Consider the following 27,810-nt stretch of genomic DNA (forward strand, 5'->3'; position numbering starts at 1 on the left):
ATTTTGCAACATTTCTTGCCATGGTGGTTAATACAATCACTGCAGTTGTTAAGTGAGTAACCTGGTTGCTAAGTGAATCTGGCTTCCCCCTTGATTTTGCTGGTCAGAAGGTCGCAGGAGGGGAATCACGTGACCCTGGGACACTGCGACCGTTCTAAATATGAACCCGTTGTCCAGCGGCTGGATTTTGATCGCGTGACCCTGGGGATGCTGCAACGGTCGTAACTGTGAGAAACGGTCCTAGGTCACTTTCTTCAGTGCCGTTGTAACTTTGAACTGTCACTAAATGGATGGTTGTAAGTCGAGGACTACCTGCCCTACTTCCTCCGCTGATGGGAGAAAACCCTGTCAGTTGGCCATTTTCTTTTGGTAGTTTTCTCTTCTCACGGCTTGAGGGCTGACACAGCCTGGAGCGAAGGGGCCGAGGGAGGGAGGGAGGGAGGGGGGCGTAGAGGTAGCTGGGGTGTTGCAGCCTAAATAAAATTCTTTCTCCTGGGAATCAAGGACGTTGGTGCAGATGTTCGAAAGGTGGAGACCGAGGTCACCTAGCAACTGGGCTGTATGCTGATTGGACCACGTGACTAGAGACTCGGGGGGGGGAGGAGTGATAAAGTTTTACTTTTAATTGGGTGAAAAGCGGGCAGCAACTTAGAGCCGGTTTTCCACCAGGAATATGCCAATTTGATATGTCCTAATAAAAATGTTCTTTGAGGAACTTGCCTGCCTCGGAGTTCTTACTGAATGGGATGTATTACTTGGAACCCTGACGTTCCCCGTGTCGGCGTTCCAGAAAACCCCCCAACTCCAAGTAAAGACTCTGAAGGAAGCATTTTCCAAAGTTCTATTTACTAGAAGAGGTAAACTGGCAACACCTGGGAAAACCTGAATCTGAGAGGTCCGGGTTTTCCCCTCAGTAAATCAAAACCCCCAAAACCATCCCCTCACTCCTCTGACGATCACATGCTCCAGTCAACCGCCATCCGTCCCATCTCGAGACATCATCACTCCGACCACTCCTTCCCCAGATGCAGGATCGCCCTGACCTTGACCGACAGGAAGAATGCTATTATGTCTACTAAATCGTAAAATTGGTTTGGTCATGTCTGTTTAATAACCAGCATGACTTAGGACTTAATTCAGGGCTCAGTTATGGTCATAATTCAAGGACTACCTGTCTTACAGGACCTCCCACCTTGCCGCCTGGGATGGGGGTATTGGGAGCATCCAGGCCGCAATCCCTCACCGCAGCCCCCCTGTGCCAGAGCATGCCAGCCAATGAATCCCCTCTCCTAGGCATGGGCCTGGCATGTGGGCGCAGGAGGTTCCCTCAACCCAGCCCTTCCTGGGCAGAAATTAGGTTCTGCTTTTGAGGGAAGGAGCTGGAAGTGCTGGGTCCACAAGGAAGCCACACCAAAGCTCCAAAAAGCAGCTGGAAGCACCTCAGGGATTTAGGGAATATCCAGAGACAGAGAAGCAGAGATTGGGAACTCAGGTTATTCCTATGAAATAGACATCTATTCTAGATTTAATTTAAGATTTAATTTAGTTTGCCTGTGAGAGTTACAAATGTGCTTTCCTCTTATTTCTCTACATAGGCACCTTATTTGATACAAGACTTAATTTTTTGGGGGAGCAGTGATATAACTTGAAAAAAATTTCTCTCTCTCTCTCAAGATTACAATGGACCAACATTATCCATTATGTGGGGCAGGGGTGAAATGCTCCTGGTTCGGATTGGATCACCTGGTCCGGCAGTGATGGAGGCGGGTGGTTCGGGGAACCGGTAGCAAAAAATCCCTGCCCCCCCCTCCATACCCAGCTGAGCCGCACGATCATCAGAGGCATTTTTTTTTTTTACTTTTAAAAGCATTTTTTCTACAACCTCTTTGGCCGAAAAAAATGCTTTTAAAAGTAAAAAAAAAAAAGTTTCTGATGATCGCGCGGCTCAGAGGTTGTAGAAAAAATGCTTTTAAAAGCCTCTGACGATCCAAGCTGAGTTGCCTGATCGTCAGAGGTATTTAAAAGAAAAAAAAGCCTCTGCCAATCAGGCAACTCAGCTGGGATCGTCAGAGCCTTTTGAAAGCATTTTTTTACAACCACTTCGCCGAAGTAGTAGTAACAAATTTTAGATTTCACCACTGATGTGGGGGCTCCAACACTGGAAGTGTTTAAGAAGAGACAGGACAGCCATTTGTCTGAAACGTTACAGGGTCTCCTGCCTGAGAAAGAGGTTTGACTAGACGACCTCCAAGGTCCCTTCCAATCTGTTATTCTGTTATCATGTGGTCTGCCAAGAGCAGTAAGCATGTTTATTTTAAAAAACAAGACTTTATATATATATAATATTTGGAGTTATTTAATAACTCTTTTGATTTCACTTATCTCTTTTGTGATTGATTGGTCATAAAAGGAAGAGGAAGGCATTATCAAAATTATTTTGGCACCAGATTGTTGGGGCCCTCCTTAACCTCCTTCCAGGATTGGGCTTGGAGAGAGGGGGAACAACAGGCGAGGCACTGCCTGGAAGCAGTGATTTTGTGTGTGTGTGTGTGTGTGTGTGTGTGTGTGACCAAGCTGGTACTCCAGGATGGCTGGAGAGTGGCAACCTCTGGCCTCCTGTCCAGTTTCTCCACTCTGACTTGGCCAAAGGGTCCATTTGGTTCAGAGGAGGAATGGCTGCTGCTGGGGGCGGAACCTACCTAAAGACCTCGTTCCAGGCCACAGAGATGACCTTGAGGATGGGGTCAGCCAGTTCTTTGTTGAAATCCACAGACTGGTACCTGGGAGAGGTGTAAACGCCACGGTGGTTGCAGATCGCCCGATAGGTCACGTGGGGGTAGCCAAACATCTGCGGGGGGGGGGCAGAAGAGGCCTCCGTCAGAGACGCCAACTCCATTCCACCCTCCCACATTCAGAATCAGGTCCTGAGGGGAGCCCACAGTTGGTGGGGTGGAGTCCTGATACAGATGCGTATCCAGGGCTTAGGGTTGAAGCAGGAAGTCCGTAAGCAACTGACACTCGTCAATGATAACAAATGTGGACCTTGATTTCCCTCAATGGCCTGAGAAGCCCCAAGTGATGGTAAATGGCTGCAAAAAGGACTTTGGGACAGACTGAAGCCCCTCCTGTGAAAAAGCCACATCCCAGATTCCAGCAAAAATCTGAAAAATAGTCACTGGACTTTGCTACCAAACTAGAAAAGACTGTTGCAGAACAGGAAACGTGCAGGAAGGAAGAATACATGCAGGCTTTCCTGCCATGCCTCCCCCCCTTTGGAATATTAAACCCTCCCCCCCTTGAGGTGAGTCTGACCCAGTTGCCCTTCTGAATGGTCTCAAAACATGGCTGGAGCCCCTTGGCTGGGGATGGCCCGGACGGGTGCAGCCTGCTGGAGGCTTAACGATGGTCGATTGGAAGAAGCCCTTGGTACATTTTACTATGCAGACCACACCTGGAATACTGCACCCACTTTTGGTCACCACACTAGAAGAAGACTTTGGAAAAAGTGCAGAGAAGAGCAATTAAGAAGATTAAAGGCCTGGAGACTGAAATATATGAAGAACGTTTGGCCAGTCTAGAGAAAAGAAGGACTAGGGGAGACATGATAGCAGCCTTCCAGTATCTCAGGGGCTGCCACAAGCTATTCTCCAAAGCACCCGAAGGCCAGACGAGGAACAATGGATGGAAACTGAACAAGGAGAGATTCAACCCGGAAATAAGGAGAAATTTCCTGACAGTGAGGACAATCAAACATTGGAACAGTTTCCCTCTAGAAGTTGTGGTTGCTCCAACACTGGAGGTGTTTAAGAAAACACTGGACAGTCACCTGTCTGAAACGGTATAGGGTCTCCCACTTGAGCAGGGGGCTGGACTGGAAGACCTTCAAAGACCCTTCCAGCTCTATTCTATTCTACAGATTAAAAACCATCCCAGATTCCTAAAATGGATCACGTCCTCCCAATTCTATGCAGGATCCTCTATAGACCATCCCAGGAGGCTTCTAACCGGGGCCTGCTCCAGGATCATTTCTTGGGAAGCAGCAGCCCTTTCATTCATGTTTGGAAAGGGTCCCCCTGCCGGCTGCTCCGGGGTTGTTTTCTGGGAGGGGGCTGCATCCCTGAAGAAAGGGGGGCTCTGACCAGACGGCCTTTGAGGGCGAAGAAGCACTTACCGGTGAGCCCCAGCCTTTGACAATGACCTCGGAGAGTTGCTTGGCCTTCTCAGCGCCATTCTGCAGGCTGCCCAGGATGAGGGCCTCAAAGGCATGCCGGAGGTCCTGAGAGCTGGCAGTGAGGACCCCCTGGAGGAGGGCAGGGAGGCCCTGCAAGGCCTGCTGCAGCATCTCCTGCACCTGGGCCTGGTGGGCAGCAGCCTGCGAGGGAGGGAAGGAAGGGAGGAAGGAAGAAGGAGAGGGAATTAAGAATAGACTGGACAGCCACTTGTCCAGAATGGTATAGGCCAGTGATGGCTAATCTTTTTGCCGTCGCGTACCAAAAGCGGGGGGGAGTGCAGTGGGGGGTCGCACACATGCATGCCCACATTCATAATTTAATGCGCCCTGTCTCCGTGCATGGATGCGTGCTCCCCCGCTTTTGGCATGTGATGGCCCAGTGGGTCCGGAAGGCCTGTTTTTTGCCTCTAGAAAGCCTCTGGAGCCTGGGGAGGGCGAAAATGGCCTCCCCCCCCAGAGGCCCTCCGGAGGCCGGAAATGGCCCATTTCCCGACTTCCGGTGGGAACAGAAGGCCCGTTTTTTCCCTCCCCAGGCTCCAGAGATTTTCTAGGAGCCTGGGGAGGGCGAAAACGGCCTTCCGCTCCCCCTAGAGGCCGTCCAGAGGCCAGAAACGCCCTGTTTCTGGTGGGCCCGAAAGACCTGAAAATCAGCTGGCTGGTGCACACATGTGCGCTGGAACTGAGCTAGGGCAACGCTCGCGTGCCCACAGATATGGCTCCACGTGCCACTTGTGGCACGCGTGCCATAAGTTCGCCATCACGGGTATAGGCTTTCCTGCTTATGCAGGGGGTTGGACTAGAAGATCTCCAAAGTCCCTTCCAGCTCTGTTATTCTGTTATCTTCCAGTCAAGATTTGGACTGCTGAATTTCTCTCGGAAGGGAGCATGTTCAGTGCTGCTCCTACCTCTGTTCTCTGGCTGTTGAGATAATTCACCATTTGGCTTAGGACACGAGCCACGTCCCGGATGACCTTCTCTGTTGCCACCATGCTGTGCTTCAGCGCTGTGTCCATTGCAAATTTCTTCAACGCAGGAATCTCTGGAGGGAGGGAGGGAGGGAGGGGAATTCGTTCTAGCCCAGCTCTTCTGCCAACCTTCCTGGCAGCCCAAGCAAAAAGATCAAGCGGTGAGATGGTCCAAAGGCTGCAAGAGCCTCTAGGAAAGAGGCTGCGTTGAACCATTGAAGGTTTTATTTGGAAGATCACAAGAAACCTGCTGATGCATCCCATTTGCCATGGAAACATCTCATCCCCAACAAATTATATTTTCTGGTTCCTAATATTGTGTAAGGTTATGTGCAGAAACTTCTAGAAATTTAATCTTCTCATCGTTCCTTTCACCCATCTCCTCCCACTTATGACTGTAACCTTATTGCTGGTATTCTTAAGATTTATATTGATTATTTCCCTAGGACTATCATTAAGTGTTGTACCTTATGATTCTTGATGAACATATCTTCTCTTTTATGTACTCCGAGAGCATACGCACCAAGACAAATTCCTTGTGTGTCCAATCACCCTTGGCCAATAAAAAAATCTATTCTATTCCATTCCATTCCATATTTTCTATTCTATTCTATTACAGGCTTTCTCAACCTTGGCAAGTTTAAGACATGTGGACTTCAGCTCCCAGAATTCGCAACCACCCGTGACTTTGGGACTCTGGGAGTTGAAGTCCACTTACCTTAAACCTGCCAAGGTTGAGAATGCCTGTTCTAGAGGTTCTCTGAAGTTCAGGGTTGAACCCTAGAGTCCTTGGTGCTCTCTGATTTCGGTTGTTTGCTTTCAGATGTTTCATTTTTTTAAAATAATTTTTTTTAAATTTTATTTTAATACAAATAATCCATTTTCCATTAAACAGTGTGTCATCTGGATACCAATGTTTGTGCAATAACAGTTAAAATTTAGAATCATATTCATTATTTAATCTATTCTTAATTTAATACCAATACATTTCCAACATTTAGCTGATTTATCTTTAAACATCTTCGTTTGTAATTTCTATCCCATAATTGTTGCCATTTTGCTAGTTCTATCCTATAACCAAATTTTTTTGCCCAGGCTATCATTATTTCCTTCACCTTTTCTTCTTCTAATTTAATACTCAGTAAATAGCTATATAGTTTTTTTATCATCCTCCCTTCTGTTCCTGTTAGTATCTTATTTAATTCTGTCAACTCCATATAAAAGCCATATAAACTGGCATCTTTTTCATACCTAGATTGTATTTGCAGTCGTATATACCAAGCCATGTCGATCCCGTTTTTCTAATTCTTGCTTGTTTTTGAGCTCCCCCATTTTAGTCAAAATATCTTTATGTCTAACAATCAGGGGTGAAATGCTCCCGGTTCGGACCGGCTCGGGCGAGTAGGTAGCGATGGTGGTGGGCAGTTCGGAGAACCGGTAGCAAAAATCCCTGTCCCTGCCCCCCATGCCCATCTGAGCCGCGCAATCATCAGAGCCTTTTTTTCCTTTTACATGGCTCTGACCAGCCAAGCTCTGACGATCCCAGCTGAGTTGCCTGCTAATCAGGCAACTCAGCTTGGATCGCCAGAGCCATGTAAAAGAAAAAAAACTTTTTTCCTTTTAAATGGCTCTGCCTGCTAATCGGTAGCAAAAATCCCTCCCCTTTCCCCCCTCAGCTTGCTTACTTTAGCTGCTGATCGCAACGCCTTGCTGTAATCCCTGCAATCGATTGCATCAGCAAGCAACTGAATCTCCCTGCCTGCAATCAAGCAGGCAGGGAGTTGTGGACTTCAACTCCCAAAATTCCTCAGCCAGCAAAGCAAAGCTGGCTGAGGAGTTCTGGGAGTTGAAGTCTACAAGTCTTAAAGTTGCCAAGGTTGGAGACCCCTGTTCAATTGGGTAAGTTTTTTCCCCTTTGGGAGCTTTAAAAAAATAGTTAATTGGGTTTTTTTTTAGTTGTTCTTTTTTTAGACCTAGCCATTTAAAGTTTAGGAAGTTTTAAATTTAGCTGCTTTTATATAAAAATAAAAATAAAATAAAATAAAATATTTGTGCAGCTTTCTGAGATTTAGTGTGTTTCTATAGTGTTTCACTCTAACTACACAATCACATAAAATTTCACAAAGCTGTATGTGGAATTTTGTGTGTGTAAAGTGTGAAAGTTGGTTTTTGGGGCTTTTTGTGGCTATGTGAGGTTCCTGCTTGTTGCTGGATCTAGCACAGCTTTTATATTGTGGGTGAGCCAGTTGTGTTGTGTTGCGTTTTGTAGGTTAAAAAAGGGCAAAGAAGTGACATTGACTTGGCCACGCCCACCTTACCACCAAGCCACGCCCTCCCACTCACCTTACCACCAAGCCACGCCCACTAATTAAGCCACACTCACAGAACCGGTAGCAAAAATTTTTTAGATTTCACCCCTGCTAACAATAATTCCTGTATTAAAATTTTTGGGGTGTATTAGTGCTTCCATCGATGAAAGCCAGACTGGTATGCTATAGTAGATAGTAAAAAAGACTATAATAGTAATAGGAAAAAAAAAAAGATCTTACCCAAAGAATTTTTTTATATGGCAACAGAATTAAACCCATGGGATGCGTGGAGAGAAACACACAATGAAGAAAAACAAAATACATTTTACTCCCACCCGCACCAATCGTGGTCCAGGATTGATCTGGCCTGGATGACAGCAGAGATACAAATAGGATTGGGAAAAATAGGGATAGGAACTAATGAATGGACAGATCATAATCCGATAAATATAGAATGGAATGGACAAAAAAAATATAAAAGTTGGACAGTCAATCAAAATATATGTAAAGATAAAGAGGATATTCAGAATATATGCTGGAAAAGGAGTTGAAAATATTTCTCAGGGTAAACAAAAAAGAAAATACGTCAATTCAAAATCTTTGGAATATGTTAAAAGCATATATCAGAGGATTAACATTAGCCTATAATGCAAGAAAAAAGAAAGAAAGAAAACACAAACAGGACAAACTTCAGAAAGAGCTTAAAAAACTAGAAGGAAATTTGCAGGAAGATCCTCAAAATAAAAAAATAAAACAGGAATGGAGGATAGTTAAACATAAAATAAATTTAATAACTCAAAAAGAAGTGGCACAGAAAATAAAGATGGCAAAACAGAATTATTTCGAACACGCAAATAAAGTAAGTAGATGGTTAGCCTATAAACTAAAAAATGGGAAAGATAAACGAACGATTTACCAATTGAAAGATGACAAAGGAATAACCCAATACAACAGAGAAGAAAAAAAGCAAACTATACATACATTCTTTTCAAAACTATATACACTGGAAGAGATAACAGAAGTAAGGATTGAAGAATATCTGGAGGGAACACATATAGGTAAAATAACAGAAGAAGAACAAGAAATGTTAAACCGACCAATAACAGAAACAGAGTTTGGAATTGCAATGAAAAAACAAAAGAATAACAAAACACCGGGCCCAGATGGACTACCAGTGGAGTTAAATAGAAATATCCAAGGATTGATAGGAGGGTTAATGCTAGAAATATTTAACGAGGCGGTAGAACAAGCAAATATACCAAATACTTGGACAGAAGCATTAATTACTCTGATACATAAAAAAGATTCAGATCATCAATTAATACAAAACTATAGACCAATCTCTTTGTTAAATACAGACTACAAAATATTTATGTCAATTACAGCCAAAAGAATAAAAACAATTCTAAATAAACATATACATTCTGACCAAAATGGTTTCCTACCAAGCCGACAAATTAAAAATAATACCAGAATAATAATGAATACCCTAGAGTTTTACGAAGTACACCCGGAAAAGAGAGCTCCACTGGTTTTCCTTGATGCCCAAAAAGCATTCAACAACTTGAATTGGAAGTTTATGACCAAACAACTAAATCTTATGGAATTTGGGACCAAATTTGAAAATATGATATACAAAACGAACGGCAAAGGTGATTATTAATGAAGATATGACCAACAAATTCAATATAACAAAAGGGGTGAGACAAGGATGCCCACTTTCCCCACTTCTCTTTATACTATCATTAGAACCGCTTTTAAAAAGGATTAGAGAGGACCATGAGATAAAAGGACTAAAGATAAAAAACAAAGAATACAAACTATAGGCCTTTGTTGACCATGTGGTTTCTATTGTGGAAGAATCAGGCCTAAACTTGATAAAAAGAATAGAAGAATTTGGTGAAGTGGCTGGACTAAAAATAAATAAAAATAAATCTAAATTATTAAAACTAAAAACCTTACAAAAAAACAAGAGGAAGAATTGGAATGTATAACAAAGATTCAAACAACTAAAAGAATAAAATATTTAGGCATCAGGCTCACTGCAAGAGGTTCTTCAATTAAACATGACAATTATGATAAATTATTACTGCAAATTAAAAAAGATTTAGACAACTGAAAAAACTTACAAATTTCACTCATGGGAAGAAATGCCACGATTAAAATGAATATCCTGCCCAGTCTTATTCCTCTTCCAGGTTATACCGGTGAAATTAGATAAAATCTTTTTCGATACATTAAACAAAGCAATTACAAAATTTATATGGCAGGGAAAAAGACCTAAAATCAGATTAAAAACTTTGCAAGATTTTAAAGATAGAGGAGGACTAGCACTGCCTGAGTGGGAGATATACTACCAAGCGGCAAGTCTAGTATGGTTGAAAGAATGGGTGGAATTGAAAAATCAAAGAATATTAGTAATTGAAGGGCATGACTTGCAAGAGGGATGGCATGCATTCCTGTGGGATGATCAATACAAAACACATGGGTATTTTAAAAGATATATATTAAGGAATCCATTGCTACTGATTTGGACTAAAATTAAAAAACACCGTTATACAAAATTACCAGTTTGGATTTCCCCTACAGAAATATTAACACACCCAAATTCAATAGAATGGGACAAGATAATTAGGTACAGGGATATTCTAAAAGATCAAGGAAAATTAAAAACAAAACAAGAATTAGAACAAGACTTAAAAAGAAAAATAGATTCGGTCAAAATACAAATAAGTCATAAAATTGAATGAGGTACAATTGGAACAAAATGAATTGAATAAAATTATACAAGGGATGGAGCAGAAACTAATTAGTAAAATATATAAATTTCTCCTACGGTATAAAATGGAAGAGGAAATAGTAAAAGATACTATGATTAAATATGGTGGCTCAGCAGACGGATAGCATTGTGATTAACACCAGCTGTCTGCAATTACTGTAAGTTCGAATCTCACCAGGCTCAAGGTTGACTCAGCCTTCCATCCTTTCTAAGGTAGGTAAATTGAGGACCCAGTTTGTGGGGGCAATAAGCTGACTTTGTATAAATATACAAAAGTATGAAGGCTATTGCTTAACGCATTGTAAGCCGCCCTGAGTCTCCAGAGAAGGGCGGCATATAAATCAATTTTTTAAAAAAAAATGGGCGAAAAATTTTAATCATACAATAGAATTAGAGAAGTGGGAAAAGATGTGGCAAACAAATATTAAATTGACACTGTCCACAACATACAAGGAAAACCAGATGAAGATGTTTCACAGATGGCACTTACCGCTGGCAAGAATAGCTAAGATATTCCCTAATAAATCCCCATTATGTTGGAAGTGTAAAAACAATTATGGAACATATTATCACCTCTGGTGGACGTGTCCAGCGGCAAAAAATTTTTGGGCCAAAATCAAGAAGTGGCTAGAGAAAATAATACAACAACCGATAAATGGAAAACCTGAGATGTTCCTACTAGGAATATTCACAGAAAAATTTATGAAGGAAGTAAAATATTTAATATTACATATTTTAACTGCCGCTCGTAGTTTATACCCAGAATTGGAAGAAAGAAAATGTACCATTTGAAGACGAGTTAATAAAAAAAATCTTGGAATGTGCCGAGATGGACAAACTGACAAAAGAACTTAAAAGAAAAAGAGGATACAGAATACTATAAGACTTGGCACAAGTGGTATAAGTGGTTGGAGGGAAGGAAAAATGAAGAAGAAAATTAGGGGGAAAAGACAGAAATGTTAAAAAAGACAGAAAGGATATGTTAAAGTATAAAAAAATAGGAAATAGATATGAATGAGAGAAATATATTGTATATATAGTAATTAAAATGTCGGGGACAAGTAGTAAATCGGAATAATACAAAGAGAAAGAAGGGGAAACTGTGAATAACAGAGAAGATCACCATGCAATAGCTGTAAAGAGAGCGCGTTTATACATGTTGTATGTCTTGTATTGTTATATTGTGTTATAAAAATAATAATAATAATAATAATAATAATAAAGAATTAAAAAAATAGCATTCTTTCCTTCGGTCATGGTGTTCCTGCATCTGGAGGAGGAGTGGTTGCAGTGATGGCTCAAGTTGAGAGGGATGGTGATTGGGCCATGTGATGGACTGATGGGCGCAGGGGATGGATTTGGGATTTTGATTTACTGAGGGAAAACCCGGAACTATCAGATTTGGGTTTTCCCAGATGTGCCAGTATACCTACTCTAATAAATGGAAGAACTGAGATGATGCCTGTATCTAAGTTTTTGATTGGAGTTGGGTTGTTCTGGAATGCTGACAAAATAATTATATGCATTTAATTATGCATATACACTATAATTTTGAAACTTCTAAACCCAAGTTTTCGCACCCCCTGGAATATCGTCTCGCACCTCCCCCGGTTGGGAATCCCTGCCCTGAGGCTTTTTTTTTTTTTGCGGGATTGTGCCTCAAAGGTTCAGATAAATCAGCCATTAACAGACACATACAGATAAATCACATTTACACGTCATTCAAGAGACAATAAAAAAGTTGAGTAGGAAACAATAAGACCAAAAACCTCCTTCCCAGAAGTCAACACCTAGATAAGCAGGGATTAGCACCAGACACACAATCAAGCAGGAAACAATGCCCTAATCCAGGAACCATCAAGGAGAAAACCACAACTCTACAACTCTACCAACACGGGCAGGGCAAGCTGAGGTACATAAAGAGGAGCAAACCCCACACTCCCTCACACCGACAATGTTATCTAGTTGGGTAATGAAATGTCTGTGAGCAAACAATCATGCTGAGAGAGGACAAAGGACTCCACATTTAATCTAGCAGATATTTGGTGCTTTATTAGTGTCCCAATGAGAGCGCACTTTCCTTTTGTCCGTACCGAAGACTGTTCTTAATTGTTGACTAATATCTGACTCCTTCGTATGCAGTACAGGTGATTTATTATTTGAATTTCTCTGGCTGCCAACTTGCAGATGATTCTGGGCATTTGCCAAATAAAACCAAAAGCAATTTAAAGATGTGACCTCAATGCTAATTCACACCTAAAGCACCAGAAGGCAGGACAAGAAGCAACGGATGGAAACTAATCAAGGAGAAGCAAACCTGGAATTAAGGAGAAATTTCCTGACAATGAGAACAATTAACCAGTGGGACATTTTGCCTTCAGAAGTTGTAGGTGCTTCATCACTGAAGAGACTGGAAAGCCACTTGTCTGAAAGGGTATAAGATCTCCTGCTTGGGCAGGGGGTTGGACTAGATGACCTCCAAGGTCTCTTCTAGCTCTATTCTGATTGATCGGTTGAGAATGAGATGGTAGCAAAACAGGCAGATCCAGAGGATTCTGCTGTTACAATCCCTAAGTACTAAATCCTTCTGCAAACCATGTACAGAGCGCTGCACAACCCCCCCCCCCACGGGGAATACCTGTGTCTTTCACGTCATGGAAAACTTGAGGTTGACCATTGCAGAGCAGCTTCCCACCAAGTTTGAGATACTCTGTAGAGCTGACCGTGAAAACCTCCAGACTGACAGGCTGCTCTCCAGCCGAGTCCCCCTCTTCCATCTCTTCTTCACCATCTTCTTCGCCCTCGGCTCTCCTGGACACTTCCTGCACAAGACCACACGTGGCCCGCTCTTACCCGCCGATCGAGACAAGGTGTCTCCCTCCACAAGGCTGCTGAGAGTGGCAAGGGGCACCGCCACAGCTTTGGTGACCATGCCAGGCGGCAGATCCTCCTGACCTCCAGCACGGAGCCTTCTTACCTGCAGACCAGCACTGAAATCCATCAAAATCCGCTGCTTGGAAAATTCATTCCGGGCCTGAACGCAGATCAGGCTGATGGCACGGAGCCTGGCATCCTTCTCCCTCTGCAAGGCACAGATCTAGAGGAGGGAGGGCAGAGGGAGAAACTGAGCACTCCCATCCTGTGGGAGGAAAACCACCCGGCTTTTAATTTTTATCTCCTGGAGCTGGGAGGGAAGGGGGGGGGAGACTTACTTTGAACTCCTTCTCCAGGATGTCATGTCTTTGAAGCCAGACGGAATCTCCGGCCGCACTTCCCCTTCTCAAAGGCTGCACAGAAAGAGGGTCATTTGCAGCTGGGCACAGAATTCTTGAGTGAGGCTCAAAAAGTGCATTTCTTTTGGGGATGGTAAAAGGCACCCTGTGAGATTCCCCCCTCCCACCTTTAAATGCGAACGGCTTGAAGCGCCCTAGTTAGGAAACGTCCACAGGCAGCTGAATTGGCCCTGAGGGGCGACAGGAGGAAGAGCCAGCCGGGAACTGATGGCCGAGCAAACCACCGTTTCTATCCACTGGCCGTATCTCAGAGACTGTCCGGCTGCATGCTGACCACGGAGGAGGGGACAGATAGGAAATACCTGTTGCTGCTGCAGCTGTGCGTAAAGGTGCTTCTTCTCTATTTCCGCTTGAGTTCTCTGATGTTCCAGCTCTTGCAACTCCTCTTCTAGGGGACGAATCTTATCTTGTAAGTTGAGGTCCCTGCACCATTTGGGGGAAGGAATATTTCTGCTGAATTCTGCTTTAGGAGCTTCTCAGCCGAGCCCAGGGCCCCACCAACCTCCCCCCTACCTCCTTTTAAGGCATCCTCTGCTCAGCCCACAATGGAGGCTCAGCTGCAGAACAGCCGGCCATCCCAGGGTCATTACAGGGTAAACCTGAAGATTCTTAAGATTTTTTTTCCCCCTTGAAAATGTTTCCCTTCTCATCCAAGAAGCTTCTTCAGTTCTCAAAAAGTTCAGATTTCAAAATTCAGCTTAGCTTCTTGGATGAGAAGCAAAACATTTTCAAGAAAAGGAACCAAGAAAGTCCAGTTGCCTTTTGGAAAAGCGCCTTAACACAAAAAAGCCTGAACTGGATGATGGGGAATCTCCATAGACAGGTAACCCCGTTTCCTGCTTTCACTCCAGAGGCAGCCTTTACACCCCAAGAGCATTATATGACATGAGGTACCCTGGGGGGGGGTGCTTCCCTCCCCCCTCCCCCCCCGGGCAGAGAGAGAGAGGCGCCACCTGACAATGTCTGTGATGCTAAAACTGTCGGTCTTGGTGCAGACGAAGGCCAGGCTCCCGTAGAGGCCGTCCATAAACAGCTGCCGGCGGAAGTTGGCGCTCAGCAGCTCCTTGGCCGTCTTGTCGTCCACGGCTCGTGTGATGCTGGCGGTCACCCACACGGCATGGCAGTCCTTCAGGTACTGGACAAAAGAGAAGAAGCCATTTCTACAAGACGCCCAAAGTTCTGGCCTTGGCCACACCCAAATTAATCACAGGCACTCCTCAATTTACAGCAGATTGTTTAGTGACCATTCAAAGCTACTGAAAAAAGTGACTTATGACCGTTTTTTCCCACAACCATTGCAGAATTCCACCTGGTCACATGATCAAAATTCAGATGATTGGCAACTGACTCGAATTTATGACGGTTTCAGTGTCCCAAAAGGGGATCACGTGATCCCCTTTTGCGACCTCCTGACAAGCAAAGTCAACGAGGAAGCCAGAGACACCTAACAACTGTGTTACTAAGTTAACAGTTGCACTGATTCACTTAACGACTATGGCAAGAAAGGTCATAAATGGGGTAAAACTCACTTAACAATCATCTTAGCAACGGAAATTTTGGGCTCAATTGTGGTCGTAAACAAAAGGCCACACAGCCTCTTCTCAGAACTTAAACACTCATGGCGATGAAGCACCCCCGGCCCCAGAGCAGAGGGAAGAGGCAGGAGAAGCGCCTACCTCTCGGGCTGTCGTGTCCCGGGCCGCGTTGGAGTCTCGGGTCCCAGGCAGGTCCACCAGCACAGCTCCTGTCCTAAGAACCTCAGCCTTGGCCACACGGATCCTCACACACTTCACAATGGGCCAAAACTCCCCACCTTTCATCTCACGCAAATTGTCGGTACGAGAATCGATAAATTTCTCAATCTTCATACGGAAGTCTGCAGCCTAGAAAGCCAGCCAGTAAGCAGGAACATTAGACTTTAGGTTTTAGATTTTTAAAAGACCTTTGGATTGCAAAGGTAGTTTAGCTTAAGAACTGTTTAAACACTTTTGTACAAAATCACCCTTTTTATTTGTGTTCCAGCCAGGACGTGGTTCAGGAACCACAATAGTGACTCTCGTGGATTGACTATGGCGGGACTTAGATGAAGGAAGCACCACGCTTCCCATCCAGTTTAGTCTCTCTGAGAAAGCCTGGAATCCTTCTGGGACCACCTCAGGGGGTCTGTTGCAGAGGTGAGACTCTTCCACGGAGGTCCCACGTCTTCCTGAATTGGCAAGTCCGGTCAACAGTGGTACAGAAGACGAGAGGAAGCCCGGAGCCGTTTCAGCACCTGACGCTCCAAGGCTCAGCCCTCCCTCATCTCATTTTATATATATATATATATATATATTCCCAGGAGCATCTCTACACCCCAGGCCACAAGGGAGATGCCGTAGAAGTGCCTGGGGGGTTGTCAGGTCCAGGAAAAGGAAGAATCGTCTCGGGTCAAATGCGGGCAAGGCCAGGTAGAAACGGGGAGCTGCCAGGGTTGCAACCTGAGCTCTGGATGGGGTTGCATTGCACTGTTCTGGGCTTTTGTAGATCAGCAGGCACTGGTGATGAGTCACTTGCACCCTGTCGTTTCATGTCTGGGATTCCGTAATTCAGTCTAGCTGGGGCTGCCCTCAAAGACCTTCCAGTAGCTTCAACTGATATAGGCCGCAACTCCCTTTTGATACTAGGAAAAAACAACTTTCGTCACCATACATCTTTGCTGTGGAGCTGCACTGGCTGCCCGCTTGTTTCCAGGCACAATTTGGGGTGCTACTTTTCACCTACCAAGCTCTACGCAATGCCTGAACTAGCAGCTGCCCGTCCTGTGTGGGCAAAGAGAGGGCACAGGCCGAGAGGTCCTGTAAGGGGCATTTGTTTCTTGCAACGCTCAGGAGGCTGACTGGCATTTTTTTCATGGAGTGTTTTAAGGACTGAGGAGTGAGACTGCCCTGCAGATATTATTGGATTGAATTCCTGGAAGAATTTTTATCCTGATGCATTTTTAATGTAGCCTTTTCATGTTTTGGTTCTTTTTTCGAACTCTAAACCTCTTAGAATCGGTTGGATTGAAAGGGGCACTGAAGTCACAGAAACAAATGCGTAAGAAATGAAAGTCAAAAGTTCCACCCTTGCCTGCTCCCACAAAGCCCATCTTCTTCCTTGCCGGACAGGGGAGCCCCCAGCAGCAGCTTTGCTTACCGTCTCGGCACAAATGTGTTTGACCGTTCCGAGATGTTGGGTCACCCCCTCCTTGTCCTCCAGCTTCTCCAGCTCATCCACTCTCCCGTAGACAGCCTTCACCCGGCTGTAGGCAGCCCCAGCTTCCGTCTTGCGATCCGGGCAGCGTTTCTTCAGAATGCCGGCTTTGTCCTTCATGTCCTCCAGGAGGGCCTCCAGCTCCTTATTCCACTCCTGGGAGGGAAGGGGATCAAGATGCCCTCTCTGCAGCTGGAGAAGCTGTGGCCAAGCCCAAGCGAAGCCCAGAGGCTCCTCTAGGCCCTTCAGGCTCAGGGGCCACTGCCAAGCTGGGTCACCCCATGGCCTGGTCCTGGAGAGGCAGGCACTGCCCGAGACAGCCCGGCGGCACCTACCTCCCGGGAGAGGAACTCCACTTCGGCTTCATATGGGCTGCCCTCTGCAGCCCTGGAGATCTCCACGACCACCGCGGTGCAGGCTCTCATGGCCGAGGTGGGCAGCATGGCCTCCTCGTCCAGCAGGGCATTGAGCAAGCAGCTCTTGCCGGCCCCCGTATTCCCTACCACGGCTATGTGGGTCTGGGGCATCTTGGTTGCCTTCTGGAGGACGGCAATCTGGTCCCTTGAAGGAGGGGAGGAAAAGGGAGAATCAAGCGATGCACTGGCACCTAGCGCCACCCACCCAGCCAACCCTCCCACTCTCTCACCTATCTAGCTCAGTATTTCTCAACTGCAACTATCCTCAGACAGGTGCACTTCAACTCCCAGAATTGGCTGGCTGGGGAATTCTAGTGCAGGTTCAGAACCGGGCTGCACAAGTGGCAGGCACTTGCGCTCGCAGTTCCATTTGCATGAGTGGCGTGTGCCACTCAAATTGTTCGTACTTGCACACCTGCCACTCCCACAAAACCATCCCCTCTCCCACTGGTCAGCCAAGCCGGAAGGTTTGGGGACTGCTAGTATAGAGTGAGTTGGGGGGGGGTCTGTATAAATTACTTTAATAAACAATAAAATAAAATAGTGTACCTCCACTTCTCAACGTGGGCGTTGTCAACACCTTCTACTGAACTCAAGGCCTGGAGGATTTCTGCCAGCACCGACTGGCACTCCTGCAGCTGGAAGGCAACGTCTTGCTCGGAGGAGGCCCACTCAGTCAGGCTGCGGCTCTCCGCTCTTTCACAGAGGCAGCTGCTGCTGTGGGACTCTGTCCGAGCAGGAGGGTCTCTGAAGAGGGAGACCCTTTCCTTGAACTCGGGTGGTGCAGGACCTGACACAGCGGCTGCCACGCGCAGGCACTCTGCATCCGAAGGCTCAGCCAGCCCTGCCTCCTCCGACTGACAGGGAATGGCAGGCTCTCTGCCTCCAAAGTCTGCCAGGTGCCAAGGTCCTTCGCGCTGCTCGTCTGCGGAGGTTTTGGGGACGTGCAAATGCCGGCAGACCGAGGGAGGTGGCGGAGAAGACATGGGATAAGAGAGGAGAGGCCAAAGCTGGTTATTTTCTTCCTGGAACGCCTGAGAGTGGAGCCTTCTATCTGCCAAGGGACTCCGTGCCAGGAGGGATCCATCACCCTGCAACGGCAAGGCACTGCGAGGTCCTCGATCACCGCAGGCGTCGGTGGCTGGGAAACAACCAGATGTGCCTGGGATCCACGAGGCTTCCCAGGAGGCAGCCTGTCCTGCCCCACGCTCAGACCTGCCAAAGTCCTTCCCAAGAGGAGAGCCCCTCTCGACAGCCTTGGAGGGGCAGAGAGCGGGCTCATCTTCCTGCACAGGTTCTTCCTTCACCAGGAGCAAAGTGGACCCCTCGGCAGGAGTTGTATCGGGGTGAGGGGTGGAAGGGCCCTCCTCAGGATTGTCACCCGCCTGTGCAGAGGCCACAGGGCTTCTTCCTGACGGAGGAGGAGACGCGTTTCTCCTGCAATCTTGGTCATCAGATTCTTCATCAGTCAGCTGTTTTCAGTGGGGGATCACAACGACCCACACTTGACTGCAGAAATATTTGGCTGCTGGATTCCCACGGAGACTGGGGGAATGGCTCGCTCGGGGCACTTTTCATATTATCTGTGGGAATATTTTTTAAAATGGAGAAAAAGACCAGTTTGCCAGAGACAGTAATGCAAAGCATGTCCCTGCCCTTCCTCAACCTCCACCTGGCTGAAAAAGGAATAGCAATCAAATGCCAGGTTGTTCCTCAGTGGGAAATCAGCCCTCAGGACCCCCCCACTCAGGTTAGAGCTGGGCCCCCACCTCTAGGACTAGCTCTGAACAAACTAAGCAACCAGTCACTGGATCGAGGGTACAAACTCTCTTTCCCTGGGGGTTTAAAACACCATCTTGATGGAAAAAAGTTCTATTTTCTGGAGAAGATACAAAATTCTTTACTAAAGTTTCCTTCCTCCCCCGTTTTTCTGGCTTCAGAAATTCTGATTCTCCCATCTGTTTTTCAAACCCAACCCTTTAAAGCCGGGGTCTCCAAACATGGGCACTTTAAGACTTGCGGACTTCTAACTCCCAGCATTCAGGGGTGGCCAAGGCTGGACACCCCTGCTTTAAACTTTGAGGGGTTCAGGGCCTTCTCATCACGAACCCCGTATCCAACACGCAGCTGAGCAGGAACCGGCATTGGATGGGCAAGGAAGCAGCAATTGCCCCGTCAAGGCAGGGAGGAGACCCTGACAGATAGCAGACAGCCCACTCTACCTCTTGCTGCACTGATGAAGTTGCTTAGCTTGGTAATGAGATGTCTGCAAGCAGGGAAACTAACTCAGAGAACTCCCACCATCCCCAAAATCCAGCAGTTCAGCCCTGAGCTATGCATCCAATTGACATCAGGGCAACCATAGCAGTTTAAAAAGAACTCGGAGAAAAATAAGTCAGATTTTGCTGGTTTATTCGGAGAGTCAAGTATTCCAATTTAGGGCAAGATGCCTCCATGTTAAATCCTTCCTTCAATAAAGCCAAGCAAGTCTTGACTGGGGGAAGCAATTATGGGCAGTCCTCGAGCTAGGACCATAGTGGAACCTGCTCATTATGGTCACAAGTGGTGACAGCCATTAAGCAAGACGTTTAACGAATGTGCAGGTTAAGCAGAGCACGGGCTTCCCACTGCCCCCATAACACCCTGAGCTCCACTCCCCCACCGCTTCCGTTCCTGCAGGCCTTAGGCTTAAATCCCCCCCCCTTCCAGGCCCCACATCCTCCTCCTCACTTGCCTGTTGAGGATCTCTGGACATCTCATGCTGGGGAAGGAGGGGAGGCCGTGGGTCCCTGGGCGGGGGGGGCTGCCTCCCGGAAGCGGCCATCCTTTTGTTTCCGTTCCTTAGCATGGCCTGCAGAATTCACACTGAAAACGACGGCTGCTTATGGGGGGCCCAGGGACCCACAGCCTCCCCTCCTTCCCCAGCATGAGGTCCGGAGAGCTTCAACAGGTAAGAAGACAGTGACAATTGGGGGGTGACAGTTGGGTGGGGAATTGGCCTGAGGGGCCCCTTAGGGGCAGGACGGGGGGGGGAGGGAGGCTCGGGGTGTGTGTGTGGTTGCTGCAGCATCCCTGCAGTGGGTCATAAGGGCAAATGGCCCCAAGGGCACTGCAGCAACTTCAAAACAGGGTTGTATGTAGCTTTTGGGGGGAGGACCTGTTGTAACTTTGACTGGCCGTTCAGTGACCAGTTGTATCTCGAGGACTACCTGTAAAGAAAGAACCGCTTCAAGGTCTGCTGGCCCAGGGTGGCAGCTAAAGGGTCTTTCCAATCACACCTGCTCCGCTGCCCCCCCCCACAGGGTCACCTGTGAGCACCACCCGAGGAAGGGGCTTCCGACTGCAGCGTCTCTCCCCCGCCCTGCCCGAGGGGAGCCTAGAAACGCCGTTTGGTGGCTCCCTTCTCGGCTCTGGTGCCCCCCTTGTGGAACCCCCCTCGCTCTCAGCCCCGTCCCTTTCGAGATTTCGAAGCCCCTCGGGAGCCACTCCTGTGACCTGGTCTTGGACACACACACCCGGGACACATCCCCCCCTCCGGGAACCAGAGAGACGGCTCCATTGCTGCCGAGTTGGCTATTTGTATTCCCTCCTTGCTCAAGGCTTGTGTTTATCGTGCGAGTAGTCCTTGACTTACAACAGTTCATTTAGTGACCGTTTGAAGGTTCAATGGCACTGAAAAAAGTGACTTACGACCGTTTCCCACACTTACGACCATTGCAGCATCCCCATAGTCACACCATCAAAATTCAGAGGCATGGCAAATGATTCACATTTATGACGGTTGCAGCATCCAGGGGTCACCCAATCACTTTTTGCGACATTGGACAAGCAAAGTCAACTGGGAAGCCAGATTCACTTAACGACTGTGGCAAGAAAGGTTGTCAAATGTGGCAAAGCTCACTTAAGAACTGTCTTACTTAACAACAGAAATTTTGTACTCAGTTGTGGTTGTAAGTCAAGGACTACCTGTATTAATCTGCTTTTAATTTGCTTTCAGTGTGTGCAGCAGCCAGAGTTGCCTTTGGCGAGATGGGCGGCTGTATAAATTTGATTAAGGAATAGATAAACCAGAGGCGGAGGGTAGAAGCGGCCTTCCCAGAACCCAAAGCGAAGATATAAAGGAGGGCTGGACAGTGAAAACCGCCTCCTGCCGTTACCTTGGCCAGGGGGGCCTCCGAGGCCGCCTTGTGGGAAAATGCTTCCTTCGGCCGGGATCCCCCTCCGATCGCCCTCAGTTGCCTTCTCCTCCGTAGCCTTCCCAGAATCCTCTCGGCAGGCAAAGCCATCAGGTTCATCTCCTCCGCCCGGTTCTCCACGCTGCAGCCAACGGCCGGGAGCCTCCTGCTCAGAGGGACTGAGGGGACGGACAGACTCTGGCCAGCTGTCCCTTGGGGCAGCCTGGCTGTCTTCCTGCCACAGCCTGGCCGCATCCGGAAGTGTCCCCGAGTCTTCATCGTAACAGTCTGCATCAGAGGGAGAATGCCACTCGGTTTCCGAGAGGGTGCCAGAGCCTTCAGAGGCACCGTCCAGCACGTGGTCTGAATTGCTCCAGCGTGGACTGGGAGAAGGTTCGTAGCTTTGAGAACTAGCAGCGATGTCCAAAGGCGAAGAGGTGTCTGGGTCCTCTTCCAAAGGCCCCTCCGGGGGTTCCCCTTTTGGCGACTCAGCAGGAAAGCTGCTGCCCGAGTCCCCCAGCGCCGAGTCCACTTCCATGGGGAAGGGCTCCTCCTTAAAGTAGTAGACATCCTCCTGCCTGGGGTTCCCTAAGCCTTTGCCTTCTTTGGCGGAAGAGCCAGACCCGGCTGACTGGCCTCCAGGGGACACAGACGCATCTTCGGGGATTTGGGCACCCTCTTCTGCACCTTCAGGCGAGCTGGGCCCGTCACAGCCAGGGATTTCCCCGGGGTCTTCTGCACCCCCTTCCAACTGGCAGCCGATGCCCTTCGCAGCTGCAGTTTCTGAAGACAGAGCTTCAAGCTCTTCTGCTTCCCTGTTTTCAGTTGCCGGTTCATTGGAGTAAATGTTGCTTTTAAAGTAATTTCTCACCATCTGAGCAAGAACATCTCCATTTCTTTCCGTGGGGTCGGAGCACAGAGGGATTCGGTTTCTACACTGATGAAGGAACTTCTCTATCGCTTTGCCTAATTGCTCAATGCTCTCCTCCAGAGGAGGAGGAGGAGGCGCCACAGGAGATGCCGCTGGATCACTCGCAGAGCCCCAAACTAAAGCAAAATTCTCCCTGCGGAGCTTCTTTGGATGGCAGGCAGCGCCTTCCAAATCTAACTCCTCGTTTTGAAGTCTTTTTCTAGGAGAAGAGCTGTTCGCTTTCTCTTCTTCCTGCAAAAGGGCCTCGTAGGGCTCCGAGCACCCTAAGCCTCCCCTGTACCCTGCTGAGGCCTCTGGGCCGTTGCCCAGCTGGCACGCACTTTCTTGGCCCAGCAGTCTGTTGTCTTGATGCACCATCCTATCCTTCTGAGCATATTCCCCTTTTCCTGAACGGGGACTGCTGGACGTCTCACTTCCTGGAAGCTCTTTAACTGCTTCCCCAAGAGGTGAAGCCACAGTTGCCGTGTCTGGTTGCCCAGGAAGTCTGCCAGCCTTGGGCCAACTCTCTTGGACCAAGCCCTGACGGCTGTTTTCTATGAAGCCCTGATCCTTACAGGCAACCCTACCATCATCTGCTGATTCTGAAGCTGATTCCAAAGGGGACTTTTCAGGCTGACCGGCCAAGTTGACAGGATCAAGCTCCATTTCCTCCCCACCTGGTTCCTCCGGTGCTTCTGATGCTCTTTTCCGGCTCTTTGATGACAGGGAGGGCCCTACAGCCTCTGTCCCTGCTGTGGAAAATGCAGCCCTTACACGACTGCCTTGGTCATGATGGGAGGAAATTTGTCCTTCCAGACTCATCTCCAGCATCTCCGTGCCCTTCAGTGGCCCAGCACTGACCTCTTGAATGGCCAGATCATGAGGTCTTTGGTTGGCTGATTCCTCAGTTGGTTCCCTAAATGCTTCCCTGCTCTCGGTCGCATTAGCTCTCTGTTCAGCTGGATCGAACCATGAGGTGCCCCTTCTTCTGTGAAGACCATCCGTCTTGGAAGGACAGGATTGGCCCATCTCTTCTTTTTCAGCTTCAGACGCAGGAATCTGCCAATGGAGCCCATCATCCCCAACAGGCAACTGCAGGGCCTCAGCAGTGTCGTCTGTTGGCTCCACTGGGAGATTGACAGCAACGCTGCCAGGCTGTAGAAGGCCAACGCTTGGGAGGGGTAGCACAGTGCTGCCTCTTGCCTTCATGCAGAGGGGATTCTTAGCAATTTGATTAGGCCAGCTGCTCTCCTCAGGAACGAGGACATCTTGCCCAGGTTCTCCTGGACTAGGCAGGCTGATCTGTTCAAGAGGAGCTTCTGGTTCCTCAGAAGCTCTGTCTTGTATAAGAGGGTCTTCAAGATAAAGCAACTTTCCCCCAACATCAGCTCCTTGGGATTTCATTTCTAAACAATTTTCCAGATTCTCAGGCTCAACAATATCAGATTTCAGTTCTTGGGGATCAACCTCTAAAGGACACTGTAGCTGGTTTATCGCATAGGAAGAACCGCTGGAGAATGCACTACAAGGCACATTCAACAACCCCACTTGCATAGGACTTGGATCAAAATCCCTCTTTGTGACAGCCAAAGGAATGTTTGGCACAGGACTGGCCCTTGACTCTTCCTCCTCCTCTTCTCCTGTGGTGGCCTTCACTGGGCCTTCTTCATTCAGACTTGTAAACCGTTCATCCTCTGTGACATACTGACAACCCAAAAGGTGGTTACTATCAGACAGCGATCTCTCTCCTGCTTCACCTTGGCTTTTCGGAGAAGGTAGTTGTGTACCCACAAGTGAACAGTCACCTAAGTGGGGAATCCTCCCCTCTTGGAGGCCATCTCTAGAGGAATCACCTTTTCCACCTGCCGAGCCCAAAGCGGACCGCTCAGCAGGCTCAGGACTAGGGCTTCTCGTGAGGGAGGCATCCGCAACAGCAGCAGCAGCAGCAGCACAGTCTGCTTCCTCCTGCTCTACAAGGCCTGTTGGTTCTTTCTGCAGGCCACCTTCAGCCTCTCGGTGCTGGTTGGCTGCATCTTCGTTGGCAGCTGCTGCTGCTGAGGTGCCAATTTTGCTTCTCTTCACCTCCGATTCTTCCTCGCTTGGTGGATCCTTAGAATCATCCTGGTGTTGTCCCTCACTTCCACTTCTGTAACTGGGCGGTTCTCCTCCTGACAACCCAACCATTGGAACCACTGGAACATCAACAATTCCCAGGAAAGAATCACCACTCATCTTGTCTGCATCCTGTAGCCTGGAATCATCTGTCACCTCATTTGAGTTGTTGCTGGATCCAGCACTTCTGGGATCCTCACGTTCCAATTTTTCCTCCATCTCAGACCCTTCCCCCACTTGATTTTCAAAGAGAATTTTGCTGCTCTGGAAGAGGCATTGCTCAGAAATCAGTTCACCCAAATTCTCGGGAGGTCCAGGAACTGAATTTTTTAAGGCCCCTGTGAGAACTATGTTTTCCCTCAAAAGAGGTCTTGCTTGCAGCCAATCTGTTCCAAGAGCCCTTCCTCCTCCTTCACGCGTCTCCGGTAGGTCTTTGGAATGGAGGTTTTCGTCTGTTGTGTCAGAAGCTTGACTCCAATCCTTCTTTTCTCCTTGGAAGAATGCACCCTTGAATTGCTCATCAAGGACCAGTGTCTGAGACAATTTCTGAAGAATCATCTCCTTGGCCGCACCTGCCTTTGAGTCAGCACCATCAGTGCCTGGCCTCTGGTTTGGGTCCATATCCTTGGAAGACTCTGTTGTGGCTACTTCCATCTCATAAGGCTTCACTCCATCAGTCCACATCCCCATTCCTGCACACATGTCTACCGTGCTGGCCTTATTGCAAACGCCTTCAGCGAACACTGGAATTGCAGAACTCATCTCTGGCTCAAGGTGGCCATCTACGCCCTCTAAGCCAGCATCTGTTGGTGGTTCCATTTCCACATCTTCACTGGCTGCAACCTTTTCTGGAGAAGCTACTGTGTAGTCCACACCACCACTCTGGGTCCCATGCGATGAACTTCTTGAAGGTAAAAGTGCATTTCTCCTCTCGGAGTCCAATTTCTCTTGACTCAAGATTTTGGTGGAAGAATCATTCATTGGTTCTTCCCCAGAAGACAAGCAGATCTCAGCCGTTCTCTTGGCTGAGTCATGTTGCTGAAGGTGCCCCAATTCAGAAGGCTGAATTTCTGAAGAGAGAGCAGCAACTGCTCTGCTTTCCACTCCTTCTGTTGAGGAGGAGGAGGTCTTTGGTGGGTGTTTCTCCATGAGCTGCTCTTTGCAGTCATCCACGGAGCCCCTCACTGCCTGAGCACGGCTCCCAGCCAATTCAACCCCTTCAATTTCTTCCGCTGGGCTGTCTGGCTCTGAAGCAAAAGATTCCCCCACACAAGCCGTTTCTTCCATACTTGGGCACAGATTAATCTCGGCCTGTTCCTCAATTTGGTCAATTTCACTAAGAGCTGGAGACTCTGGGCCGAAAACAGACGGTGCACAACCAGAAGTGCCTCCCGCCTCCGTCGGAAAGTCAGGTGTGAGCTGAAGCATTTCCTCCCAGGGTCCAGAGGCCCCAATTGCTTTTTGGGAGCCACTCTGATCAGCCGCTTCAGAAGCCTCTGGACAGGTGGAACCGGGAAGGAGAGGATGTACGCAGCCTCTCTCAGGATCACTTCCGGCATCCTCATGTTGAGACAACCGCTGTGGATGAGGCCTGTCACACTCCATGGCACTCTCACTGCTGCTGCTGCTGTGAGAAACGGAATCGCTGGATTCTGAATTTTCCTGAAGAGGAGACTCGGGGGCCGCAAAAGGGTTCTCTTCGGGAAGGATGTAATCGGGTGAAGCGGAACGGTGAACTCGGGAGGCCTGTCTCCATGGAGCACTTAGTGGAGGACCAGATGAGGAAGGAAACCTCCTTTGCTCCAAGGTCTTCTGAGAAGGGGTGGGGAGTGGAGCCATAATTGGGGGAGAGGCAGAAAGTGCTGGGTTTGGTGATGGGGCCAAAGCAGCCTGGTGGGCACACTGGGTGACAGAGCTTGCCAGAGGAGCACGGCCTGGCAGGACCCCTGGTAGTCTCATCTGAGGACCAGAAATGTTGTGTGCAAATGCCAAGTTCGGGTTGCCCGGATGTGAAACTCCTGCAGAAACCAAGTCCGGACGCTGCAGGAAGAAAGAAAATCGAGAGGTCAGCAATTAACACACTCTGCATCTTTCAGAGTTTCGTAAAGAGGCCTCAGAGTTTCCCATATACGAGTCCTCGAATTTGTCCTGGTCTCCTTTGCCTGCTGCCCCAAATTAACACACGCTGCAACTGAAGCTCTCAGAACACAGAGCACTTCTGTAGGCTCAGCCACACCAGGTGGCTACTCCGGAAAGGATCCCACCCGCCCAGCTTCCTACATGGATGGGACTCCATTTCCAACCATTCCCTATTCTGTTACCAGACAACATTAATGCCTATTAATATTCAAGAAGCCTTGGGAGATGGAGGTCCACCTCTAGACTCGGAGCCTGTCCACATTCTATTTTCAAGTGGGGAAGAAATCTGTAAAAGAGCAGCAATAACAGAGTTGGGAGGGGCCTTGGGGGCCTGCTAGTCCAGGGGTCTCCAACCTTTCCGGCTTTGCAGACTGGTGGGGGAGGGGATGATTCCGCACAAGCAGCGGGCGAGCGCATAGCTCCATTTGCACAAGCAGCAGGGCACCCACGCCTGCCACTCCCTCCCACAAATGGAGCTGCACACACCTTCGTCTGCTACTTCCGCCACCCAGTTCTGAACAGTAGTGGGCCACAGCCTGGGGGTTGGGGACCCCTGTTCTAGTCCAACCCCCTGCTCAAGCAGGAGAACCTATAGCATTTTGGACAAATATTGTCCAATCTCTTCTTGAAAACCTCCAGTGCTGGAGCACCCCCAACTTCTGGTGGCAAGCTGTTCCACTGATTAATTGTTCTGTCAGGATATTTCTCCTTAGTTCCAGGTTGCTTCTCTCCTTGATTGTTTTCCATCCATTGTTTCTTGTCCTGCCTTCAGGTGCTTTGGAGAATCGCTTGACTCCCCCTCTTCTTTGGGGCAGCCCCTCAAATACTGGAATGCTGCTATCATGTCACCTTCTTTTCATTAAACTAGACATACCCAGTTCCTGCAACCGTTCTTCTTAGGTTTTAGCCTTCAGTTCCTTAATCATCTTTGTTGCAATTGCTGTAGACAATTTCTCCTGTGCCTGCCCATTTTTTTCTGCCCCTTGCCTTGCAGAGCAGAGAGACTGCAGAGGAAAGGATTACAAGAGAATAAGCAGGCGCCCACATAATGGGGAATCCACCAGGCTTTGCGTGCCCAGGGCTGCAGGTGCCACTGCATTCTTTTCTACGTGGGATCCCCACTGTATGCCTCCTTACTGTTTTATAATCCCTTCCTCTCCATTAATTGTAAATACAAACATTAATTCCCTTCTTGATAATTATCCCAGTTCCTGAATGAGAGTTCCAAAGGGCACCGGAGTAGGAAAAGG

General features: G+C 48.0%; 1 protein-coding gene across 1 annotated transcript in view; it reads right to left on the reverse strand.

Annotated features, from left to right (window-relative positions):
• Nucleotides 1-27,810, reverse strand: part of WDR97 (WD repeat domain 97) — an 81,896-nt gene that overhangs the window by 12,997 nt on the left and 41,089 nt on the right. The window contains exons 33-45 of the mRNA XM_087890777.1: nucleotides 21,293-26,461; nucleotides 17,774-18,696; nucleotides 17,144-17,369; nucleotides 16,752-16,964; nucleotides 15,254-15,460; nucleotides 14,531-14,712; nucleotides 13,880-14,000; nucleotides 13,497-13,571; nucleotides 13,262-13,381; nucleotides 12,923-13,106; nucleotides 5,137-5,270; nucleotides 4,172-4,372; nucleotides 2,700-2,848 (exon numbers count right to left, since the gene is read on the reverse strand). Coding sequence (XP_087746903.1) covers nucleotides 2,700-2,848; nucleotides 4,172-4,372; nucleotides 5,137-5,270; nucleotides 12,923-13,106; nucleotides 13,262-13,381; nucleotides 13,497-13,571; nucleotides 13,880-14,000; nucleotides 14,531-14,712; nucleotides 15,254-15,460; nucleotides 16,752-16,964; nucleotides 17,144-17,369; nucleotides 17,774-18,696; nucleotides 21,293-26,461 — 7,904 coding nt within the window. The remainder of the gene's footprint in view (nucleotides 1-2,699; nucleotides 2,849-4,171; nucleotides 4,373-5,136; nucleotides 5,271-12,922; nucleotides 13,107-13,261; nucleotides 13,382-13,496; nucleotides 13,572-13,879; nucleotides 14,001-14,530; nucleotides 14,713-15,253; nucleotides 15,461-16,751; nucleotides 16,965-17,143; nucleotides 17,370-17,773; nucleotides 18,697-21,292; nucleotides 26,462-27,810) is intronic.

Source organism: Pantherophis guttatus, chromosome 3 (genome assembly GCF_059756535.1).
Source record: "Pantherophis guttatus breed Tessera chromosome 3, ASM5975653v1, whole genome shotgun sequence".
NCBI lineage: Eukaryota > Metazoa > Chordata > Lepidosauria > Squamata > Colubridae > Pantherophis > Pantherophis guttatus.